Source organism: Grammomys surdaster, unplaced genomic scaffold (genome assembly GCF_004785775.1).
Source record: "Grammomys surdaster isolate TR1022 unplaced genomic scaffold, NIH_TR_1.0 166, whole genome shotgun sequence".
Classification (NCBI taxonomy): Eukaryota; Metazoa; Chordata; class Mammalia; order Rodentia; family Muridae; genus Grammomys; species Grammomys surdaster.
The window spans coordinates 6,839,253-6,859,049 of NW_021604614.1; the positions used below are offsets into that span (position 1 = coordinate 6,839,253).

The window sequence follows — 19,797 nt, forward strand, 5'->3', positions numbered from 1 at the left end:
TGATGAACATACCCCCGTGATGGACACACCACCCAATGATGGACATACCACCCAATGATGAACATACCCGTGTGATGGACACAACACCCAATGATGGACACATCACTCAATGATGAACACACCACCCAATGATGAACATGCCCTTTCCCTCTCAATTGGCTTTTGTCAGGCATTTTGTACAGCATGGAGAAAAGCAGCTACTACCCAGTGTTACTCGGATTTGAATTATCTTAGTAAGACAAAAAGAAGCCTGGCTTGGTGGCTCAGCCTATTGTCTCAGAACTGAGGAGGCTGAGACAGGATAGTGAATCTGAGCCAGCCTGACTTTGAAGATAGTAATTACCAACTGACCTCAAACTTGGTATAAGGCCAAGGATGACTTTAATACCTGATCTTCCTGCCTCTACCTCCTGTCAGGATTACAGCAATTATCATCTGACACAAGAGGTACACAGTCCACTGCAAAGAGGTTAAAAGGTGACATGACTTCCAAGATGTATTTAATCTTCTTTTACATGTATGAGCATTTGTCTGCAGGTGTATTATGTGCACCACATATGGATACCAGAAGAGGGTATCAGATTCCCTGGGACTGGAGTTACAAAGAGTTATGAGGCTCCACGTGAGTGCTGGGAACAAACCCAAGTCCTCTGCAAGGGCAGCAAGTGCTGTTAATCACTGAGCCACCTCTCCAAGGACAGGACGTGAGGGAGAGGAATGGCTTCCCTTTCTCCATTCCCACACAGGTGATAAGTTCTACATTTCCTTCTCAGTCCGACTCATCTTTTAGTTCTATTCAACACAAATGGAGTTTAAAAATAACTCTGGATAAAGATGAGAAGCCACACCATGGTTGCCTTAGCCAGGATTTTAGGAAGCAGTGTGAGCCAAGTACCTCCCAAGCCTCAGGTTCACGTCTGTAAAACAAATCAGAGAAGCACTTACAGCTCATGAGGGTCACGAGCAGCAACAGTCTCACATCTGAAGTGGCTGCTATCATCACTTGCCTGTTTTCCATTTGCCTTCCACTTCTGACATGGAGAAGGACGGGACCTGTCCAAGCTTCCTGCTATTCAACCACCCCAGCTCACATTAGCCATATGCTTCTAGCAGAAACATTCACCATGACAACGGCCGCACAACAGTTTCACCACTGATGCAGGTGCTAACAATTACAGCACACACGTGGTCAAGTTCTACACTTCAGCATCCCCTACAACATTTAGCAATCATCTACTCAACAAATGAGATTTCACAGTAGAGAGGTGCTGGCCTCATATGCAGGAAGCCTTGTGCTCAGTCCACAGCAGGCTGGGAGGCAAGAGGGAGAGAAAAGATGAAAAGAAACACAAAGAGGAGAGTGGAGAGAGAGGGAAAGGAGACTTTGCATTGAGCCCTGAGAGTTTCTGGGGAAGCAGGGCTGGGGGTGCGACTCAGTTGCTAGGACTCCTGCCTACGATTCGCAGACCCTGCGCTCCACTGCCAGGACCTATGAACTGGGCGTCCTGACGCATGCCCTAACCATCCTCTGATCGCCACTGCCAGCCACTGTTTCCTTCAGTCTCCTCCCACGGATCCCAGTGCCACTCTTTCTTGTTGCCCACTTGTCTTGCTGACTGCTCTTTGTGTCTGTCATCTTCCCCTCCAAGTCTCTTAGGGACTCATACAAAAGGCACAATCTCTTAGGGACTTCCTTATGCAAAAGGCACAATCTCTTAGGGACTTCCTCATACAAAAGGCACAATCTCAAGAGCTACTACAAGCTTTGATGGAGAAATCCATGTTTCCGAGCTTTGTGACTGAGCGTCAGACCTCTATGACCACATGCCTCCCACACGTTTCCATGCAGACACAGCAGATGCTTTGACATCCACACATCTGAAGGTACTATGGCTACTCTTTCCAGCACACCAGCTCCTCACTATACTTCTAGTCTAGAAGGGCCTAAGGTCAGAAACCTGGGAGCCAGCCCTCACCTCTCACCCACCGCTGAGACTCAGCTCCCGGGTACTTTTGCTTATGTGCCCTCCTCACCATTACCTTAAATCCCTCCAATCTCTTGGTGACAGGACAACAGCTCCATCCTCTGGACACTTCAATAGGAGAAAAATGTCTTTGAAAGACTGAAAGCGTGTGACTGGAGAGATGGCTCAGTAACTAAGAGCTCTCTCTTGCAGAGGATCCAGGTTTGTGCCCAGCGCCTACATGAAGCCTAACAACGGTCTCTAACTCCTATTTCAGAGGATCAGACACCAGACAGTACACAGCCATACACACATGCCATTTCCAGGAAGTCCAGAAGGTACCGAATCCTCTGGGTGCTAAGAACTAAGGCCAGGTCCTTAGCAAGAGCAACAAATGCAAAGCCCCTGACCCATCTTCCCAGCCAGGGTCCTCCCAAAGGTGCTGGTATGAATTTGGAGTTCTCTAGTTCACCCCCAAGAAGCCTATGGACTCTGCTCTTCCGTAGTCTATCTTCAAATGTCTCCACTGCCATGAAAGGATCTAAACAAACTGTAGACCGACACAGAGAAGCCTTGGCCCAGTCCCCAGTCCCACAACTTGCCTAGCAAGCAGCATTTCCTCAGCCGCATCAGAGTCTTCCTTCGTCTTACCATCCCCTCTATAAACAAAACAGTAGGCCCTGAAACTGACACTCGGTGCCTCTCCACTATGTCCCCTCCGTCACAGCACTGAGAGTCAGGCTTGGCCTAACACACATGTAGTCTGAAGGGCAAGCTAAAGGAACAGCTAGGGAAGCCCTGACTTCTAAGAGAAGCTTGTGGGAACTCTGAGGAGGTAAGAAGCAGAATTTTATGCTCTGGGAGCAGATCTGGTAAGAACTAGGGAAACCTGAGAATCCACCATCTGTACTTGAGCTTGGCTGGTCTGAGGTACAGGTCCCAAAAACATGGTGTTAACCCCTGGAGTAGTCTGTGCCGAATAGAAGACGCTCAGAAAGACTGCAGACCTAACTCGGCTGGCCTGTGAGAGCAAGGCTCATTCCACAGAGCTGCATGCCTTACAGGGGTGATTCAGGGTGGGAACAGGGCCTACTAGTCAGATACTGAGAAACAGAGAGTGAAGGGCAAATCTAAAATATTAAAGAGTCAGTTTTGGGTGGAACCTCGGGTAACACACTAAATAAAAACAAATTACTTAACACACAGTGCCAGAGTGACTCGGAGTTGATCTCCAACTGTACTATGATGAAATCTACCAAGTCAAACAGAACACAGCTCCTGGCCTGCCATCAAGGACTCCATCAGGAAAGATAACCACACAAAGTCATAATCCCTGGAGCAAAACAGAAAGAAGGGGAGTTCAAGATCACATGGAAGATTTAAAGAGCACGTCAGCAGTTCCTCTGCTAAACATGGTCCCTGTCTTAAATGCACCAGCCGTCCTAGTTACCATGCAGCCCCTTCACCAGCCGCGCAGGCCAAGAGGCAGAAGCCAGCCCCAGTGAAAGCAGCTCGCTGGATCCCTCTACTGGCCGCTGTGTAACACTGCCAGGAGCTCTTGCCCAATATGATTCTTTAAAAGGTTACATAAGACTTGATAAATAACTAGTGTGAAGACAGCCAAAGGGGAGGGGCCAACAGTCCTCTGACTATTGAAGCGTGCTCTACCCTTGTGTAGACAACAAGCAATGTCGAGTCAATCTGAAAGACAGGTCCTGTCTTATAGGCTTCTTCCTCCCTTTCTCCAACTCTTCTCTCTCTCTCATCCCTCCTTCTCTCTCCTTTTCTCTCTCTCTCTCTCTCTCTCTCTCCCTCTCTCTCTCTCTCTCTCTCTCTCTCCCTCTCCCTCTCCCTCTCCCTCTCCCTCTCCCTCTCCCTCTCCCTCTCTCTCTGAGAAAGGGGAGGGGAAGGGAACACTGGTGATGGAGCCCAGAGCCTTAGCCATGCCAAGCAAGTTCTCCACCATGGAAAAGACACAGGGGCCATATCCAGATGGTCCCCACAGATACCTGGGAAAGGACTTGAAATCAATCAGGAGAAGGCTCAGGAGTTAAGAGAGTGCACTGCTCTTGCAAAGGACCCAAGTTCAGTTCCCTGCACTTGTGTCAGGCAGTTCACAGCCACCTGTAACTCCAGTTCCGGGAAAGCCTCTGGCCTCCTGGGGTATCGCACTGACCTAAACTTATCCACTTATAGACACACATGCATTTGCATAATTAAAATAATTTTTAAAAGCAACTGCCATACTTATCAATGCCTATTGCCAGTGATAACAGTGAAAACCCTTAGAAGTTTGGCAACACAGTACAGATGGCCACATTAACAGAGGCTTCTGACAGGATGGCCAGTCTAAACTATCTGAATATAATATTCAAAAGGCCCAGGAATACAATTTACAAAGTTATTTCAACCAGGAAAATATGACTTATTTTCAAAGGAAAGGAAAAGCTAGCAAACTCATGCTAACTTAGAGTTATCAAAGATGTCAGCTACTAAAACACGAAACAAAAGTAAGTGGTCTTGAATGAATAGACAAAAGTAGTTCTAGCAAAACAAAGTCATTTGAGAAGTGAGCTTAGTACTGTGTGAGCCACCGTCATCCTGAGCGAGAGGACCAAGCTTCTTGAGGGTGGGATCAGAGATACAGCGAGGCCCAGGTCTGATGCCCAGTACCATCAAACACCAAAACACTGAGCCAACAGACAGTGGTTTACAGAGCAACGTTTGGAAGTTATCAGCACTGATCCTAGAGACACGGGAAGGTTGTCTCCTATGCAAACCCTTAACCTGTGTCTTTAGCTTTTGTAAAGTAAACTCACACATCAAAGGCCAAGACAAGGTGCTGGTAGCCACCTAGTGCTCAGATAGACTATAATCAAGCTGCTGCTACCTCAAGCAAACACAAATGTCAAGTGACTCCATTGAGCAACCTTATAGAAAGTACTTACGTTGGGTTTTTTTTTTTTTTTTGGTTGGTTGGCTATTTTGCCTATCTTCCCTCCCTGCACCCTCCAGCACCCAACAGTGCTGGGGATGAAAGCCCTCAAACATGCTAGGTAAACACTAGCACTAAGCTATACTCTCAACTCAGTGCTGTGATTCTGAACCCTGCTTTTACTCTAGTGTAGCTGTGAAGTCAGGTGGTAAACAGCTTCGTGAACTGGACCCTAAGAAGACTCTGAGGTAAGCACGCTGTAGCTCTACATGGCCATGTGTCTCATTCTCAGTTGTCTTTCCACAATACTGTGATGCTACCTTAAGACAGTACTGTGTACACCTGCGAGGCCATGGCGTGACTGAATGCAGATGCGGCTGTTGCATACAGCTGTTCTGAGACATTACTCTCACCGAATTTCTTGTTACCTACCATCTCCTGAGGATAACTTACTTGGTCAGCTTGTGGCTTTTCATTGCTGTGAGGAATTCTTGGACAATCGCCGGACTCTGGTTTCTACATGGTGTTTTTGATATGTATTTTAATGTCTAAAGAATAAATACACAAAAGAAAGGCAAACATAAGTTATAGAAAAGCAAAGATCCTGTGGGACGAGATACCTTCACCCCCTCAGTCAAATAGTCAGTGGGCTACCATGCTGCTGGGCTCTCCCGTACTGAGTTAAAGGACTATCAGTCAAATAGTCAGTGGGCTACCATGCCAGCATAGTCATTTTGACATCTCCCTAGAGGTCTTGAGAAAATGCAATGGCTGTTGCTTGCTGTGGCTCCTGAACAGACTGGACTGTTTTGAACAAGCTACACTGGATTATTGTTGTTGTTAAAAAAAAGTATCAGACTGCCTTAAATGATGTGGAGAGTCCCACCCATATTGTGGGTGGCACCTTCTCTGACTATCTAAGCAGGCTGTCCAGCTCATTGGTGAGATGACTGGGAAACACCCTCACCTTCTGTGCTGCCTGCCTTCCCTGAGGTTGCAACAGATCTGATAAAATGCTTCTCTCGGGTGGTTTTTGTTTTTCCTCTTTGCTATTGCTTTCTCTTTTTCCATTTCTAGTACAGCAAGCTACACTGGCAACACAAAGAAGGAAGAGACAGTGGAGCAGCAGAGGTGTTAACTGCAGAGTTGCTGGCAGCTCAAGCTGCGGAAGTGGTGGGGCAGCAGCCACCCTCCTGACTGACCAGGCCCTGGGTAGTCAAGCTTACCTCGTAGGTGATGGCGTTCAAGTTCTGCTGTCCAGCACTATGTTTGTTCTTCCCGCTTTCCTTCCGCTGCTCTTTGAGATCCGTTAGTAACTGGAACACCTAGGAAGGGGCACGGGAGATACTGGTCAGTAGAGTTGAAGATGTGTCTCTTCCAAGGGTTTAAGTCAGTCAGGTAAGGCCACTTTCTTTCCACAAGCCTGCTTCCCAACAGCTGCTCTAGAACAAGTATGATGTCCTAGAACCATGCAACAGCTTTTAGATGCTCTCTTAGCTAAGTGAGTTCAAATCGTCCATTTACTTAAAATACTGGAAAGTCAGCTCAGAGATGGCTAAGAGCACTTTCTGCTCTTCCAGAGGACCCTCACATCAGTCGGCTCACAACCATCTGTAACTCCAACTCCCGAGGCCATGGCCTCTATGGGTACATATGCATACACACAGACATATTAAAATTAATAATGTAATATTACTATAATCTATGACAATATAGTACTAGTACCTATCATGAACCAGAGCTGCCTTGCTTCTCTGAAGAGCCATATTATTATAATATAATATATAGAACAATATATTATTATTAATATAATATTATTAAAAATAAGACCCTTAAAAAAATAACTGTGGAGTCTACTTAAAAACATGTATCATGCCAGGCAGTGGTAGCGCACGCCTTTAATCCCAGCACTTGGGAGGCAGAGGCAGGTGGATTTCTGAGTTCCAGGCCAGCCTGGTCTACAGAGTGAGTTCCAGGACAGCCAGGACTATACAGAGAAACCCTGTCTCAAAAAACAAAAAACAAAACAAAAAAACACATATCACAAGCTCAGCCAGTAAATGCACTTGCTCTCAAACATAGCACCCTGCGTTCAGTCCCGGGACCCACATGACAGAAGGAGAGAACCAACTCCCACAAGTCCTCCGTCCTCCATGTGAATGGGGATACACATCACACAGAATAAATACAATGTAATTTATTTTTTAAAATCATACATCACTAATCCTTTTATCTCAAAGCCTTTATGAGTATTTGAAAGCAAATTTTCCAAAGCTAAATATTTTAAAAGGGCTTTGCTTAATATACAGTCTAGTCTAACAACTTCTTTCTCTAATAGAAAAAGCATGAGACAAGTGATACAATACAGCATTAAACATACTAAGAGCCAAGGACATAGCTCGGCGGCAAACCATTTGCTTCCTCTGTCGGCATCCCTGGGTCCCCAGCAGAACAAGAAAAACGAAGGGAAATGCAATGGATTCTTACAAGTCAACTTTCCCCACAAAGAAGACACAGACACATTAGTGCTGTGTTGGAGGCCAGTAGTACTTTGCTCCTGCTTCTGAATTTTTATCAGAGATCTGAGGAAACTACAAACTCACAGATTATTACTGCACACGCGTGCAACACCTGCCCAACAGTTCCCCAATGCCAACAGTCCCCCAACCCCACCACCTTTGAAAAACAGTACCATGAGACCCAGTGAACAAAATGTTTCCCCCAGTGAAACAAACACCCAAATACTGAGCAAAGGCCAAGCAGGACAAAGCTCCTAAAAGCCAATGTTTTGAACAATGAACATTCCCCTCCTGTGGCTAAGCCACAAGTACTTGGGCTGAATCTGTAGTAAGCAATAGAGCTTACTGAATTAATTCTACAAACACACACACTAAGTATACAGCACACACACAGAGTACACAGACACAGAGAATATATAGCACACAGAGGGAGGGAGAGAAGGAGGGAGGGAGGGAAGGAAGGAAGAAGGGAAGGAGAGTATGAGAGAGAGAGAGAGAGAGAGAGAGAGAGAGAGAGAGAGAGAGAGAGAATGGAGACCCAGACCTCCTCCAAGACTGAGTTTTCCTTGGGACATGGAAACTGACAGAGAAGTTATCAGCAGGCCCTTCTATACCTGGAGCTGTCCTAGTAGACTGCTCTGCCAGCAGCAAACCAGACCCAGGCAAAGTTGAAGGCAGGTAAATTGTTAATCCCTCCCCTCTCGCCAATCTCCTTCCTCTTCTTCCATCAGCCCCCAAATTATAAACCTGCTCATTCTATCCAAATTAGTCACAATGGTGAGTCAACTCAACTCTTATTCTCAAAATGAGGGTATCAGAGTCTTTGAGGCCATCTGAGAATCAAAGAGAAGTAGAGAATGGTTATTAGCAAGAGGCTACGCATTTCATAGGAGACTTTTACAGCGGGACTGCACTCTAAATCAGCAGCCTTCTTCTGGGACATCTGAGACTCTGGAATTTGCAGAATAGGACCTATTAGGACCAGGGCCTCCCTGCTTCCCTCAAGAACCATGTGTAGTTCACCAAACTCAGATCACTCCAAGATCCATCAGGGGCCACCTGCCCTGCGTTAAAGCAGAAACTTCAAATGAGTTCTCATTTCTAAAGAAAATCAACCCAACATCTTCATAAGCAGAGACTAAACCAAAAGAAGAAAATACTACAGCCTGAGTGGGGTCCTCACCTCGTAGTTACTGAGCAGTGCCGCGTTCGCATCCTTCCTGCAAAACAAGAGTGACCTGTCGTCAGTTCACACCCATTTCAAGGTTAAGTGTCCACAGAGTAAACCCTTTAAGTCAATCCCAGCTATCTCATTCGGGAATTCAGAAACATCCTAAAACTAGAAATGCCTAAGTCCTGCCCTGGTTAGCTGGCCCTGCACCAGCAATTTCAGATAAAGACAACTTTCCTTTTTCTCTTAATGTTACTTATGTGTGTGCATGTGCCTATGAGAGTGCATGCATGTACTACACAGATATGCGGATGTGCATGCCTGTTATGTCTATGCCTGAGTGTGCACAGAAGCCAGAAGACGGCACTGAACCCCTCAAAGCTGGAGTCTGCAGGATGCCTGGACTTTTCTCATGGGTGCTGAGATCTGAACTCTGGTTCTTATTATGTAACCACCAAGCCCCCAGACTTTCGTTTTTACAGACATAGCATATCACAAATCCATTTCCTCTTGGAAGACTAAGATACCGTGTTATCCCAAATCTATGTAGATAAAAGTTGAGGGGTCGGACATCTGGTACAAGTTAGCTACAAGAACACGGAGGCAAGCCCTCGAAGGAACCCCACTCTAGAAGGGTCCATAAGCATCAAGTGCATCAGAAACGCCTGGAGAATCAAGTGCTGATTCGTCCTGAGCCAACATCCTTGTCTCAGTACCACCACCAGTCACTGGCATCTTGGACAGCCTGAGTCCTGCCATGTTGACAGAAATGGGCTATGTACTTTAACACTGACGATGTCACTAGGAGCTCCAGCAAGGGTCAAGGATCCTGTGAACCAGTCACAGAGACGTCATATACCCAGTTGCTAAAAGCCTGGTTTTTCCCCTGTGTAACAGCTGATTAAGCAAACTGTTACCAATCCTGTGTGAGCACAGCTTTGGCATAAATAACAACCGATCCACTCCGCAGGACCGCATCAGAGATATCATATCAGTAACACACAGACCACAGCCAGTCCATTCCACACCAGCCAGCTGAGGATGTATTGTTGTCAGCAGTCTGAAGCCGGTATACTATGACAATTAAGGACACAGTCTTGAAACCAGACATATATAGGTTCAGATTTCCTCTCTGCTTAGTGTAAGATGGAGGTCTATTGGGCCAGTTTCTCCCCAAGCTTACCCCAGCTAAAACAAGATATGGGGATAATTTAGTCCAGCGTGGGAGCTGGAGAGATGGCTCAGTGGTTAGGAGCTCTTGCTGCTCTTGTAAAGGACTGGAGCTCAGCTTCATCACCTACATCAGACAGCCCACAACTGCCTGTAACTTGTTCCAACACTGTCTCCCAGCATCCAAGGGCACATGACTGCATGGTGCACAGGCAAGCAGACACACACATATACATAAGTATATTTTAAAACAAATTCAAGTGTAACTTGATTCTAAACCCCACACTATCACTGGCTGTGTGAATCTTCTAAAGTGACTTCCTCTCTATAAATAAAGCCCACCTACAACGTGGAGCTTATACCATACACATTTGTAAGATCACATGACATAATTATCTAGAACACTGCATGTGCCCGAGAAATGTCACTGTTGTTACGTTTCCATGAGCTCCTAAACTCCTCACTTCAGAAAGATGCTCAGGTGAAATTCAACGACAGAGTTTAAGATTAGAACCTCCATGATTGGAGGCCCTCATTTAAAAAAAAAAAAAAGATTATTTCGGGCTAGAGAGATGGCTTAGTAGTTAGGAACGCTAGCTGCTCTTCCAGAGGACCTGGGTTCAATTCCCAACATCTACATGGAGGCTTACAACCATTTGTAATTCCAATTCTAGGGGAATCCTATGCCCTCTTCTGACCTCCAAGGGCACCAGGCATGCACATGGTATATAGACATACATGTAGACAAAACACCTATGTGCATACAATAAATTTTAAAAAAGATTATACCAACTCTCACTAAAACCGCTTAGATGCAGGAACTAGTGATATGTTTTCAACTCTACAGATGACAAAGCTGAGGCTCAGAGATTAAAGGGTCTTGCTCACCTAAGAAGCCCCAGGGAGATGGAAGACAATTATGACTGGGAAAAATGAGACCAGACTAAGTGAAAGGAAACTAGTGACAGAACCCTAAACCTTTGGGCAGAGCAGTCTAGAGCAGACACGATATACAACAAACCACCGCCTGCTCCTTCACCAGGAGGGCGTCTACACAGTAAAAGGACAGCGAAGCACAGCATTTCAGAGCCGCGGGCCTGAGCTGCTTTCCCTGGTCAACAACGGCGGCGGACTCTCCCACAGCTAACACAAGGGTCAACTTAGGGCTCAAGTCAATAACACAGTGACGTGAGCACAGAGCAGAGCCACACGCTATTGGTGATTCAGCAAACAGCTACGATTTCACAAATCTGCTTCATCCCAAAGACGCTGCACCCAAGTCACAGAGTATTCTATTCAGAAAGAATCTAACAAAAAAACTCAGAGGTACATGACTCAGAGGGGAGAGTGCTTGTCTAGCATGCACAGGGCCTTGGTTCCAAAAATACCAGGCATGGAGGACAGTAGAGATGGAGGCAAAAATATCAGAAGTTCAATGTCACCCTCAGCTACACAGACTACAAGGCCAATTTGAGTTAAATGAGAGCGTGTCTTTAAAAAAAAAAAAAAAAAAAAAAAACTAAAGAGTCAAATCAAATCACATCCACTTAGTCAGGAAAAGCAGTCCCCAGGCTTCCTGTTTCTGCTTGAAATTGAATTACAGTCGCTCTCAGAGGAACACTGCTCCTGTGATCTCTTTGGGGCCAATGGCTCCAACCTCGAGTCACTGGTATATGTCATTTCCAAATCACATGCCACTCTGATGTCCGGATTGAGAAATGTGACCTTGGCTATTCCAAGTCACCGCCCAACTATTCAAGCTAGCACAGAGGTGGGCAAGGCAGTGTGTGCTTGTAAGCACAGCACGCCAACGGCTGTGGCAAGAGGATTGTATTGGCTACATGTCTCTCTCTCTCTCTACCTGTCTCTGTCTCTCTGACGTTCTCTGTGTCTCTGTTTCTCTCTGTCTCTACCTATCTCTGTCTCTCTGCCTGTCTCTCTGTTTTTGTCTCTCTCTGTGTGTCTCTGTTTCTCTCTGTCTCAGTCTCTCTCTCTGTCTCTCTCTCTGTCTCTCTCTCTCTGTCTGTCTCTCTTTCTCTCTCAAACACACACACACAGATGTAAGAATGTAAGAATCCAACAAACATCACCTGTCTTCTCTAACAAATACAGAGAGACACAGAGAGAGGAAGGGAGGGAGGGAGAGAGGAAGCAATTGGGAATTCTCTTTCACATACAATTTGAAAAGTAAAAAAATGTGGTGCTGGGGATTTAGCCCAGGACCTGTCACATGTTAAGCAAACGCTTACCACCACCCCCTCCAGCCCTCCTGTGCACTGAGTCTGTTTGAGAACCAAGAGAAGATGCAGATGCTGTGTCTTGCAGACAGCCTCTGGCTGGCACAGACCAACTAGTTCATTGCTTTCCAGCCCTTCCACCACCTTCCCTTCCTTAGTTTCCATTTCTTTTTGCTTTGGGGGACAGTCTCACTATGTAGCCCAGGCTGGCCTCTGTCCTCATGATTCCCCTGCCTCAGGCATCTGAGTACTAGGAATGTAGTTGTGCACCACCACGCCTGAATGATCTTAAGGCCCAGCCATTCAGCTAAATATTCAGATTAAATGCCAAAACAGTGTAAGGATGAGTTTATTCAGTACAAGGCCAATGAGAGACTGATATAGGTCAGTGGTAGCACATGTGCTTAGCACGCAATCCCTAGAGCCACACCTCCTGTCGATGGGTGTGCTAATCACCTTTTCCCATGAAAGCATACGTGAGCTGTACATCTTGAAAATTTCTTTTTTAAGATTTTTTAATTTATTTATGTGTATATGTGCATGTGTGTTCAGGTGCCTACAAAGGCCAGAAAAGGAGATAGGTTAGCTCAGGGAAGTTATCAGGCCACCTGATATGGGTACTCGGAACAGAACTGGGTCTTCTCCAAGGATAGCAAATGTTATTATCCACACAACCGTCTCTCCAGCCCCAAGGGAAATGCTTTCAACGGCAGTTTTACCCTCAATAAGTACAGTCGCCACTAGGTTGATGGGGAAAGAAACACAAAGCAGGAATAATTCAGAAAGGTGATCAGAGCCCAAACCAGGTATCCGTGGTAACTGCATCCCACGCCACTAGGAGAGCTCAACTTCATAATCTCACTAAACTAAAACACACATCCATCTCAAGGCCAATGTCACAGAAAAAAAAAAAAACCTAGCTGTTCTAAGATAAAGGACATTAAAGGAAGAGTGCAATCAATGCAACCCTTCACGGTGCAGGGAGAAACCCCAGCTAAATGACATGACAGAGAGAGAGAAAGACAGAGAGACAGAGACATTTCCATGGCTGGAAAGATGGCTCAACAGTTAAAAGCACTTGCTTCTGTGCAGAGAATCCAAGTTTGGCTGCCAGCACCCACACTGGGCATCTCACAAACACCAGTAACTCATCTTCAGGGGATGGAGACACTCACAGATACCCACACACATAGCACACACAGGGACATGCACACATAACATTTTAATTTTTTGTTGTTGTTGGGTTTTTGCTGGGATTAAAGGCGTGCACTACCATTGCCTGGCTTAAAATCAAAATTAAAAAAAAAAATCTTTAAATGACATTATTAAGGCAACTGGAAAATTTTGGACATGCACGGCATTGACATCAGTGTTAAGTTTCCTAGCTGTGATAATTGTACTGTGGCCACTTACAACAATGTCACTGTTCAAGAAGGGATGAAGAAACTGGAGATATGGGCTAGTGGCTAAGGGCACTTGCTGCTCTTCCTGAGAACCCACACTCAGTACCCAGCACCCACGTGGTGGCTCACAACCACCTGCACCTCCAGTTCCAAAGGATCCAATGCCCTCTTCTGACCTCGTGGATGCCAGGCACAAATGCAGTACATATTCATGCAGGGAAAACACTCATAGACATGAAATAAATAAATCTAAAAGGGGGTTGGTTTTTTTATTGTTATTGTTTGGGGTGTTGTGTTTTGTTTTGTTTTGTTTTGTTTTGTTTTGTTTTGTTTTGTTGAGAAAAGGTACAGCTCCAGTTGTCCTGGAACTCACTCTGTAGACCAGGCTGGTCTTAAACACAGAAATCTGCCTGCCTCTGCCTGCTGAGTGCTGGGATTAAGGGTGTGCTTCACCACTGCCCGGTTTAAAAAGTGGTTTTTCAAAGGGTGAAATACTGGTATGATGTCTGCACGTCTCCAGTGGTTCTGTGTAATATGTGTGGATATGTGTGCGTGGAGAGAACACTTGTGCAAGGCAATACAGCAAATATGCATGCTGAAATGCGAACAAACAGGCCAGCAAGATGGCACTTACTGACAGCCTGAGTTTGATCCCATGTGATGGAAAGAGGGAGCTAACTCCCACAAGATGTCCTCTGACTTCCACATATGTGGTATGGCACATGCATCCCCGATAAATAAATTTAATTTTTTAAAAAAGAGTTAACAAGTAAGGCCTCAGCAAGATACCTCAGCAGGTAAAGGGACCTGCCACCAAGTCATCCCAGGGACCCAGAGTGCAGGAAAAAATCTATCCCACATGTTGTCCTCTGACCCCCACACATGCACCAAGACATATACACACACTCACAAATAACTGAAATGTAAAAAAAAAAAAAAAAAATTAAAGTTGCTAACACATGAGCTACTTCTGGTGGTGCCCAGTATAAATCTATCTAGCACCTGTGAGGTAGGGCAGGAGGATCAGAAATCCAAGGCTAACCTAGGCTTTGAGTGAGAAACTCATTTAAAAGAAGAAAAAAAAAAAAAAGCTAGGTCCATGAAGTCACAATTGTTATCTCAGCATTTGGAAGGTGGAGGCAGGCTCTCCCCAGCTCACTCAGATGCTGTCTTTTCGTTGTGTTTTGAGATAGGCTCTCACTAGGTAACACGGACTCACAGACTGGCCTGGAACCTGCTCTGCAGCTGCGGCTGCCCTCAACCTTCTGATCCTCCTGCAGCCACTCCTAAGTGCTAGGACAATGAACCTGGGCCCAAGTGAACTTTACAGACTGTGGCGTCTGTGCCGTAGGTGGGCAGTTACTCAAGTGTCCTTGAGCAACTCCTTAGTGAACTGAAGCTGACTGACTATTTGACATTCACCCTGCAGTTTGCTGAGTGTGCTGAATCACTTCAACAGAAGTAAACAAGCACTTTGGAAAACAGAATTCTGAACACACAGAACAGAATGATCTATTGACAGTCTTTCCTTAAAAGCACACACAAACGCACACCAAAAAAGTGAGTAGTGCCTATTGATTGCCACACACTTGACTTAGGAACGGGATGACGAGTGGAATTGCTAAACTTTTCTAAGCTTGAGAAACATGTCATCAATTCATGTTCTGAAAAGCTACCCTTTGATACAAGGAAACAGAAAGTGTCAAAGTCAATGAACATTTCACCCAAGGCTCCCTCCCACCTCACAGCCAGCCAACAGGCACTGTCTTCCTAAGCCTATTGCTGGTTTGTGATGCATCTGTTGCTTCTGTTCTCTAGGTCTCCTTATTACTAGCTGTAAAAGGAAGACAATGTCCATTTTCCCAACTCTGACTATATAGTAGACCATATACTAAAAGGTACAGGGGGGCTGCAGAGACCACTCAGAAGAGCTGGTACTGCTCATGCAGAGGACCTCAGTTTGAATCCCAGCACCCACATGGGGTGGCTGACAATTACCAGTAACGCCAGCTCCAGGGGACGCTGACGCCCTCTTCTAGAATCCAAGAGCACTGCACTCACATGCACAAACCCACAGACAAAGACATAGACACACATAATAAAAAATAATTTTAGCTGGGCAGTGGTAGTGCATGCCTTTAACCCCAGCATGTGGAAAGCAGAGACAAGCAGATCTCTTGACTTTGAGGCTAGGGAGTGAATTACAGAAGAGCCAGAACTACATAGGGAAACCATGTCTCAAAAAAAAATATTTTTGAAGCCTTAAAAAAGGGGGGGCTTGGGAGGATGTGCGCCACGAGCTGGAAATGTGGCTCAGTTAGCAGAGCCCTGAGCCCCATCCCCAGTGCTACATAAACAGGGCATGGTGTCATATACCAGTAAGAACAGCACTGGGAGAGTAGAGGCAGGAGGGTCAGAAAAGCTCAAGGTTCTCCTAAGTACACAGTGAATTCAAGGCTAACCTTGGATACATGAGACTCTACCACAGGAAAAATGAAAAAAGTAGGTAACAGAGTGTCTAATGACTGGAAAGGAAAAGAAGATACATTTTTGATGTAAACAACCGGACCAAAAAAAAAACACGACAAAAGGTCAGAAACATTTTGAGGAACCGCCATCATAAAAATGATTAGTGACAGAGAATGCATGCTGAGAAAGTATGCCAAGACGATGCACAAAGGTGTTCAACATATGGACACCAGCAAGGGAAGAGGAGGAGCAAGAAAAGGACGCCAAGCAGCAGAATGTAGGAAGAGAGCCAGGGGTGTGTAAGAGAGCTGACGGTTTCCACCGTTTCTGACAACAGCTACCCAGACATGGAGCTACACAGTGAGAGACCCCCATCTCAAAGACCGAAGGGCTAATCTAACGTGGCTGGAGGTGAAGACAGGACATCAGAATTCCATCATGTATAACAATGGAACAGAAGACAAAGAAGCATGAATGATAATAACACAATTTAGGTATGTCAACTATGTACAAATAAAGTCTGCAGGTTGAGTAGATGCAAAAACTTCTATTTGCAAAAAATATTTTTTTTAAAAAAAGTGTGGAAAAAAAAAAGTAAAAAGCCGGGTGGTGGTGGCGCACGCCGTTTTTAATCCCAGCACTTGGGAGGCAGAGGCAGGTGGATTTCTGAGTTCGAGGCCAGCCTGGTCTACAGAGTGAGTTCCAGGACAGCCAGGGCTACACAGAGAAACCCTGTCTCAAAAAACCAAAAAAAAAAAAAAAAAAGTGTGGAAAAATAAACTGTTAGGATGGCTCCGTTGTTGGAAGAGTGACTGTCTAGCATGTTCAGGTCCCTTCCATCCCAAACACCACACTATGATAATGGGGTATGTGTGGCTTAGTGGTAAAGTACTTGTCTAGCATCCCTAGGTTCTATCCCAAGCACCACATAATAACAGTGATAACAATGGTGTGGACCGTGTCTGTCATTCAGTGGTACCTGCTGAGCATGTGCAAGACCGTGGGTACCATCCCAGCATCACAAAATGATGACCATAATGATGAGGAGAAGGAAGAAGAGGGTATCCCAGCAACAGCTGGGGATATAGCTCAGAAATGTGACTAGTTGCTAGGTCGTAGTGGCACACGCCTTTAGTTCCAGCATTCAGGAGGCAGAGGCAGGTGGATATCTGAGTTCAAGGCCAGCCTGGTCTAAAGAACATGTTTCAGGACAGCCAGGGCTCTATAGCAAAACCTTGTGTTGGGGCAGGGGAAGAGAAAACTTTGCCTGGTTTCCTGGTTGGTCTTTTTTTTTTTTTGGTTTTTCGAGACAGGGTTTTTCTGTGTGGTCCTGGCTGTCCTGGAACTCACTCTGTAGACCAGGCTGGCCTCGAACTCAGAAATCCGCCTGTCTCTGCCTCCCAAGTGCTGGGATTAAAGGCATGCGCCACCACTGCCCAGCTCCTGGTTGGTCTTACTGTCACTTTAAAACAGCCTAGAATCATCTAAATGAGAAGCCTCAGTGACAAACTGTCTTTTGTCAGGTTGGTCTATGGGCATGTCCATGAGGTACTGTCTTGATTATTAAAGGATGCAGGAAGGTACAGCCTGGCCAACTGATGGTGGCACAGGCCTTTAATCCCAGCACTTGGGAGGCAGAAGCAGGCCTATCTCTATGAGTTCGAGGCCAGCCTGGTCTACAGAGCTAGTTCCAAGACAGCCAGAGCTACACAGAAAAACCCTGCCTCCAACTCCCCCCCCCAATAAATAAAAATAAAAATAAAAATAAAAATAAAAATAAAAATAAAAATAAAGGAGAAGACTATACAGAGCACTGAAGGTGCCACCATCCATGGGCAGGTGCTTCAGGGCTATATAAAGAAGTTAGAAAACCCCAGAGAGTAAATCAGAGAGCAGAGGTCTTGAGTAGTTTCTGAAGCTTCGGTTTCCTGCCTTGAGTTCTGGCCCTGACTTCCTTTAATGATGGACTGTGTCCTGGAAGTGCAAGTTGTAATAACCCCTTTCTACCCCTAAATTGCTTTTGGCCATGGTGTTTGTCATAGCAACAGAAAGAAAACTAGCACACCCAGTATGTTCACGACCCTGGTTACCATCCGCAATTTCCAAAGTAACGATGGTGATAACGGGTGGCGATGCAGTCAGTGGCAAAGCCTTTGCCTAGCAAAGTCCTGGGTACCATTTCCACCATTACAAAACGATGACGGTGATGACCATGGCTAGGGATGTGACTCAGTAGTAGAGTGTGTCCCTAGCATATGCAACGCTCACATCACAAGATAGTGATTATGACTGGGACGCATCTCAGGAGCAGACTACTTCCAGAACACGTGCAAGGTCTTGGGTTTCATTCCCAGAACCAGAAAAGAAAAAGAAAAGCTCTCTATCCTTCCAACATTCCCCTCCCCAAAAGATGTAGGAGGGGAGCGGGTTCCCACACCAGCAGGGTCCCTCCCCTGCCGCCCCACCTCCAGGTACTTCCGGCCCGTGCACCCCGCCCACCCGTCCTGCGCGCGGGTCCGGAGGTCTAGCCGCCAGCGGCCTCACGGTCCCCAGCTGATCCCGGTTTCCCCTGGACGTGTCCCTTACACTTCCATGTTGCCTCCGCCTCGTCGTACGCAACCGCTGGAAGTGAAGAAACCTCACGTTGTGCCGGCTGCTCTGCTCACCGGCTCTGTGTCTGTGTGTATGTGTGACGCAAGGCACTCTGGGACCGCCGTGATGCATGCCGGGATTGCAGCAGGGCACGCCCGGGTCCTTAATTCTAGGTGCCGGTACCCTGGTCTAATTTCAGCTTGTCAGGCGTTTTCATAGTGTAGGTTTCGTTAGGGTGTGCCTTGGCCGCGTTAAAATCCCTAAACAGGGTATGCTGGCTCACAACTGTAATCCTGTAAACTAGAGAGGCTGAGACAGGAGAATTGTCATGAGTTTCTAGCCAGCCTGAGCTACCTAATGACTTTCAGGCCATCCGGGGCTACTTGAGACCTTGTGTTAAAGCAAAAACAATAACAACAAAAACCGGAACCCAGGCATGGTAGTACAAGCTTCTAATTCCAGCAAGGAGGAAAGAGGGCGGCAGAGAAACCCAGACTTGAGAGACAGAGACAGAGCTGGAGAGATGGTTTAAGCACTTAGGAGGCTGAGGCCCGTGGGATACCTTAAGTCTGAAGACAGCTTGGGCAGCATGGTGAGTTCTAGTCAACTTAGGCTATGTAAAGATCCTTTTTTTTCCATACAACCGTTAAAATTTGGGAGGGTGGGGAAGGAGAGACAGATTTTCACTATGTAGCCTTTTAAACTCAGAGGTCCGCCTGCTTCTGCCTCCCAGTGCTGAGATTAAAGGTGTGAGCCACCACTGCTCAGCCATGTTAAAATGGCTTGCAGGTGATTATGTCTGAGCAGTTTATTAGAAGTGGGGGTGGATGGGTGTCTGATATGGTGGCACAAGTAGACCCTCCACTTTGGAGATGGAGGCAGGAAAATGCATTTTTCATAGTCATGTTCAGCTACATGGGGAGTTCAAGGCCACGCTAGGCTCACCTGTGTTCAACAAGTACATCCAAGAGTGATGGATGGTTCATGTCTATAATCATAGTACAGGAAGTCAAGGGAGAAAATTTAGTTCAAAAAATTACTATGTGCCAGCCTGGGGCACATAGTAAGACCCTGTTTGAAAATAATAAGAAAAAAAATAAAACAAAATTAAATTCATCAAGTAAATAAAATCTCATCCCAGATGACTTAAGACTGAAGGTGGTCCCCTGTGCCTGTCTTGAATAGATTGGGCCCCACAGTGGTGTTCATGGTGTTAGTCACTCAACAGTCTTACAGCGATTGCCCCCTGTACGCTGGTGATTCAGACATGAATAATACACACTTTCCAAGCTAGCTGACAGCCTAGTTGGGGGACCAGATCAGAGCCTAAATAACTA

The 19,797-nt window shown here is 46.0% G+C and overlaps 1 protein-coding gene across 2 annotated transcripts in view; it reads right to left on the reverse strand.

Annotated features, from left to right (window-relative positions):
• Positions 1-18,562, reverse strand: part of Crcp (CGRP receptor component) — a 32,572-nt gene extending 14,010 nt beyond the window's left edge. Inside the window, exons 1-4 of one of the 2 annotated variants that reach the window (XM_028766009.1) lie at positions 18,455-18,562; positions 8,602-8,638; positions 6,126-6,224; positions 5,353-5,447 (exon numbers count right to left, since the gene is read on the reverse strand). In XM_028766009.1, coding sequence (XP_028621842.1) covers positions 5,353-5,447; positions 6,126-6,224; positions 8,602-8,638; positions 18,455-18,462 — 239 coding nt within the window. In that variant the 5' untranslated portion in view covers positions 18,463-18,562. Of the gene's footprint in view, positions 1-5,352; positions 5,448-5,553; positions 5,687-6,125; positions 6,225-8,601; positions 8,639-18,454 lie in introns of those variants that run through there. The other variant, XM_028766011.1, reaches the window with a different exon arrangement.
• Positions 18,563-19,797: the final 1,235 nt, after the last annotated feature.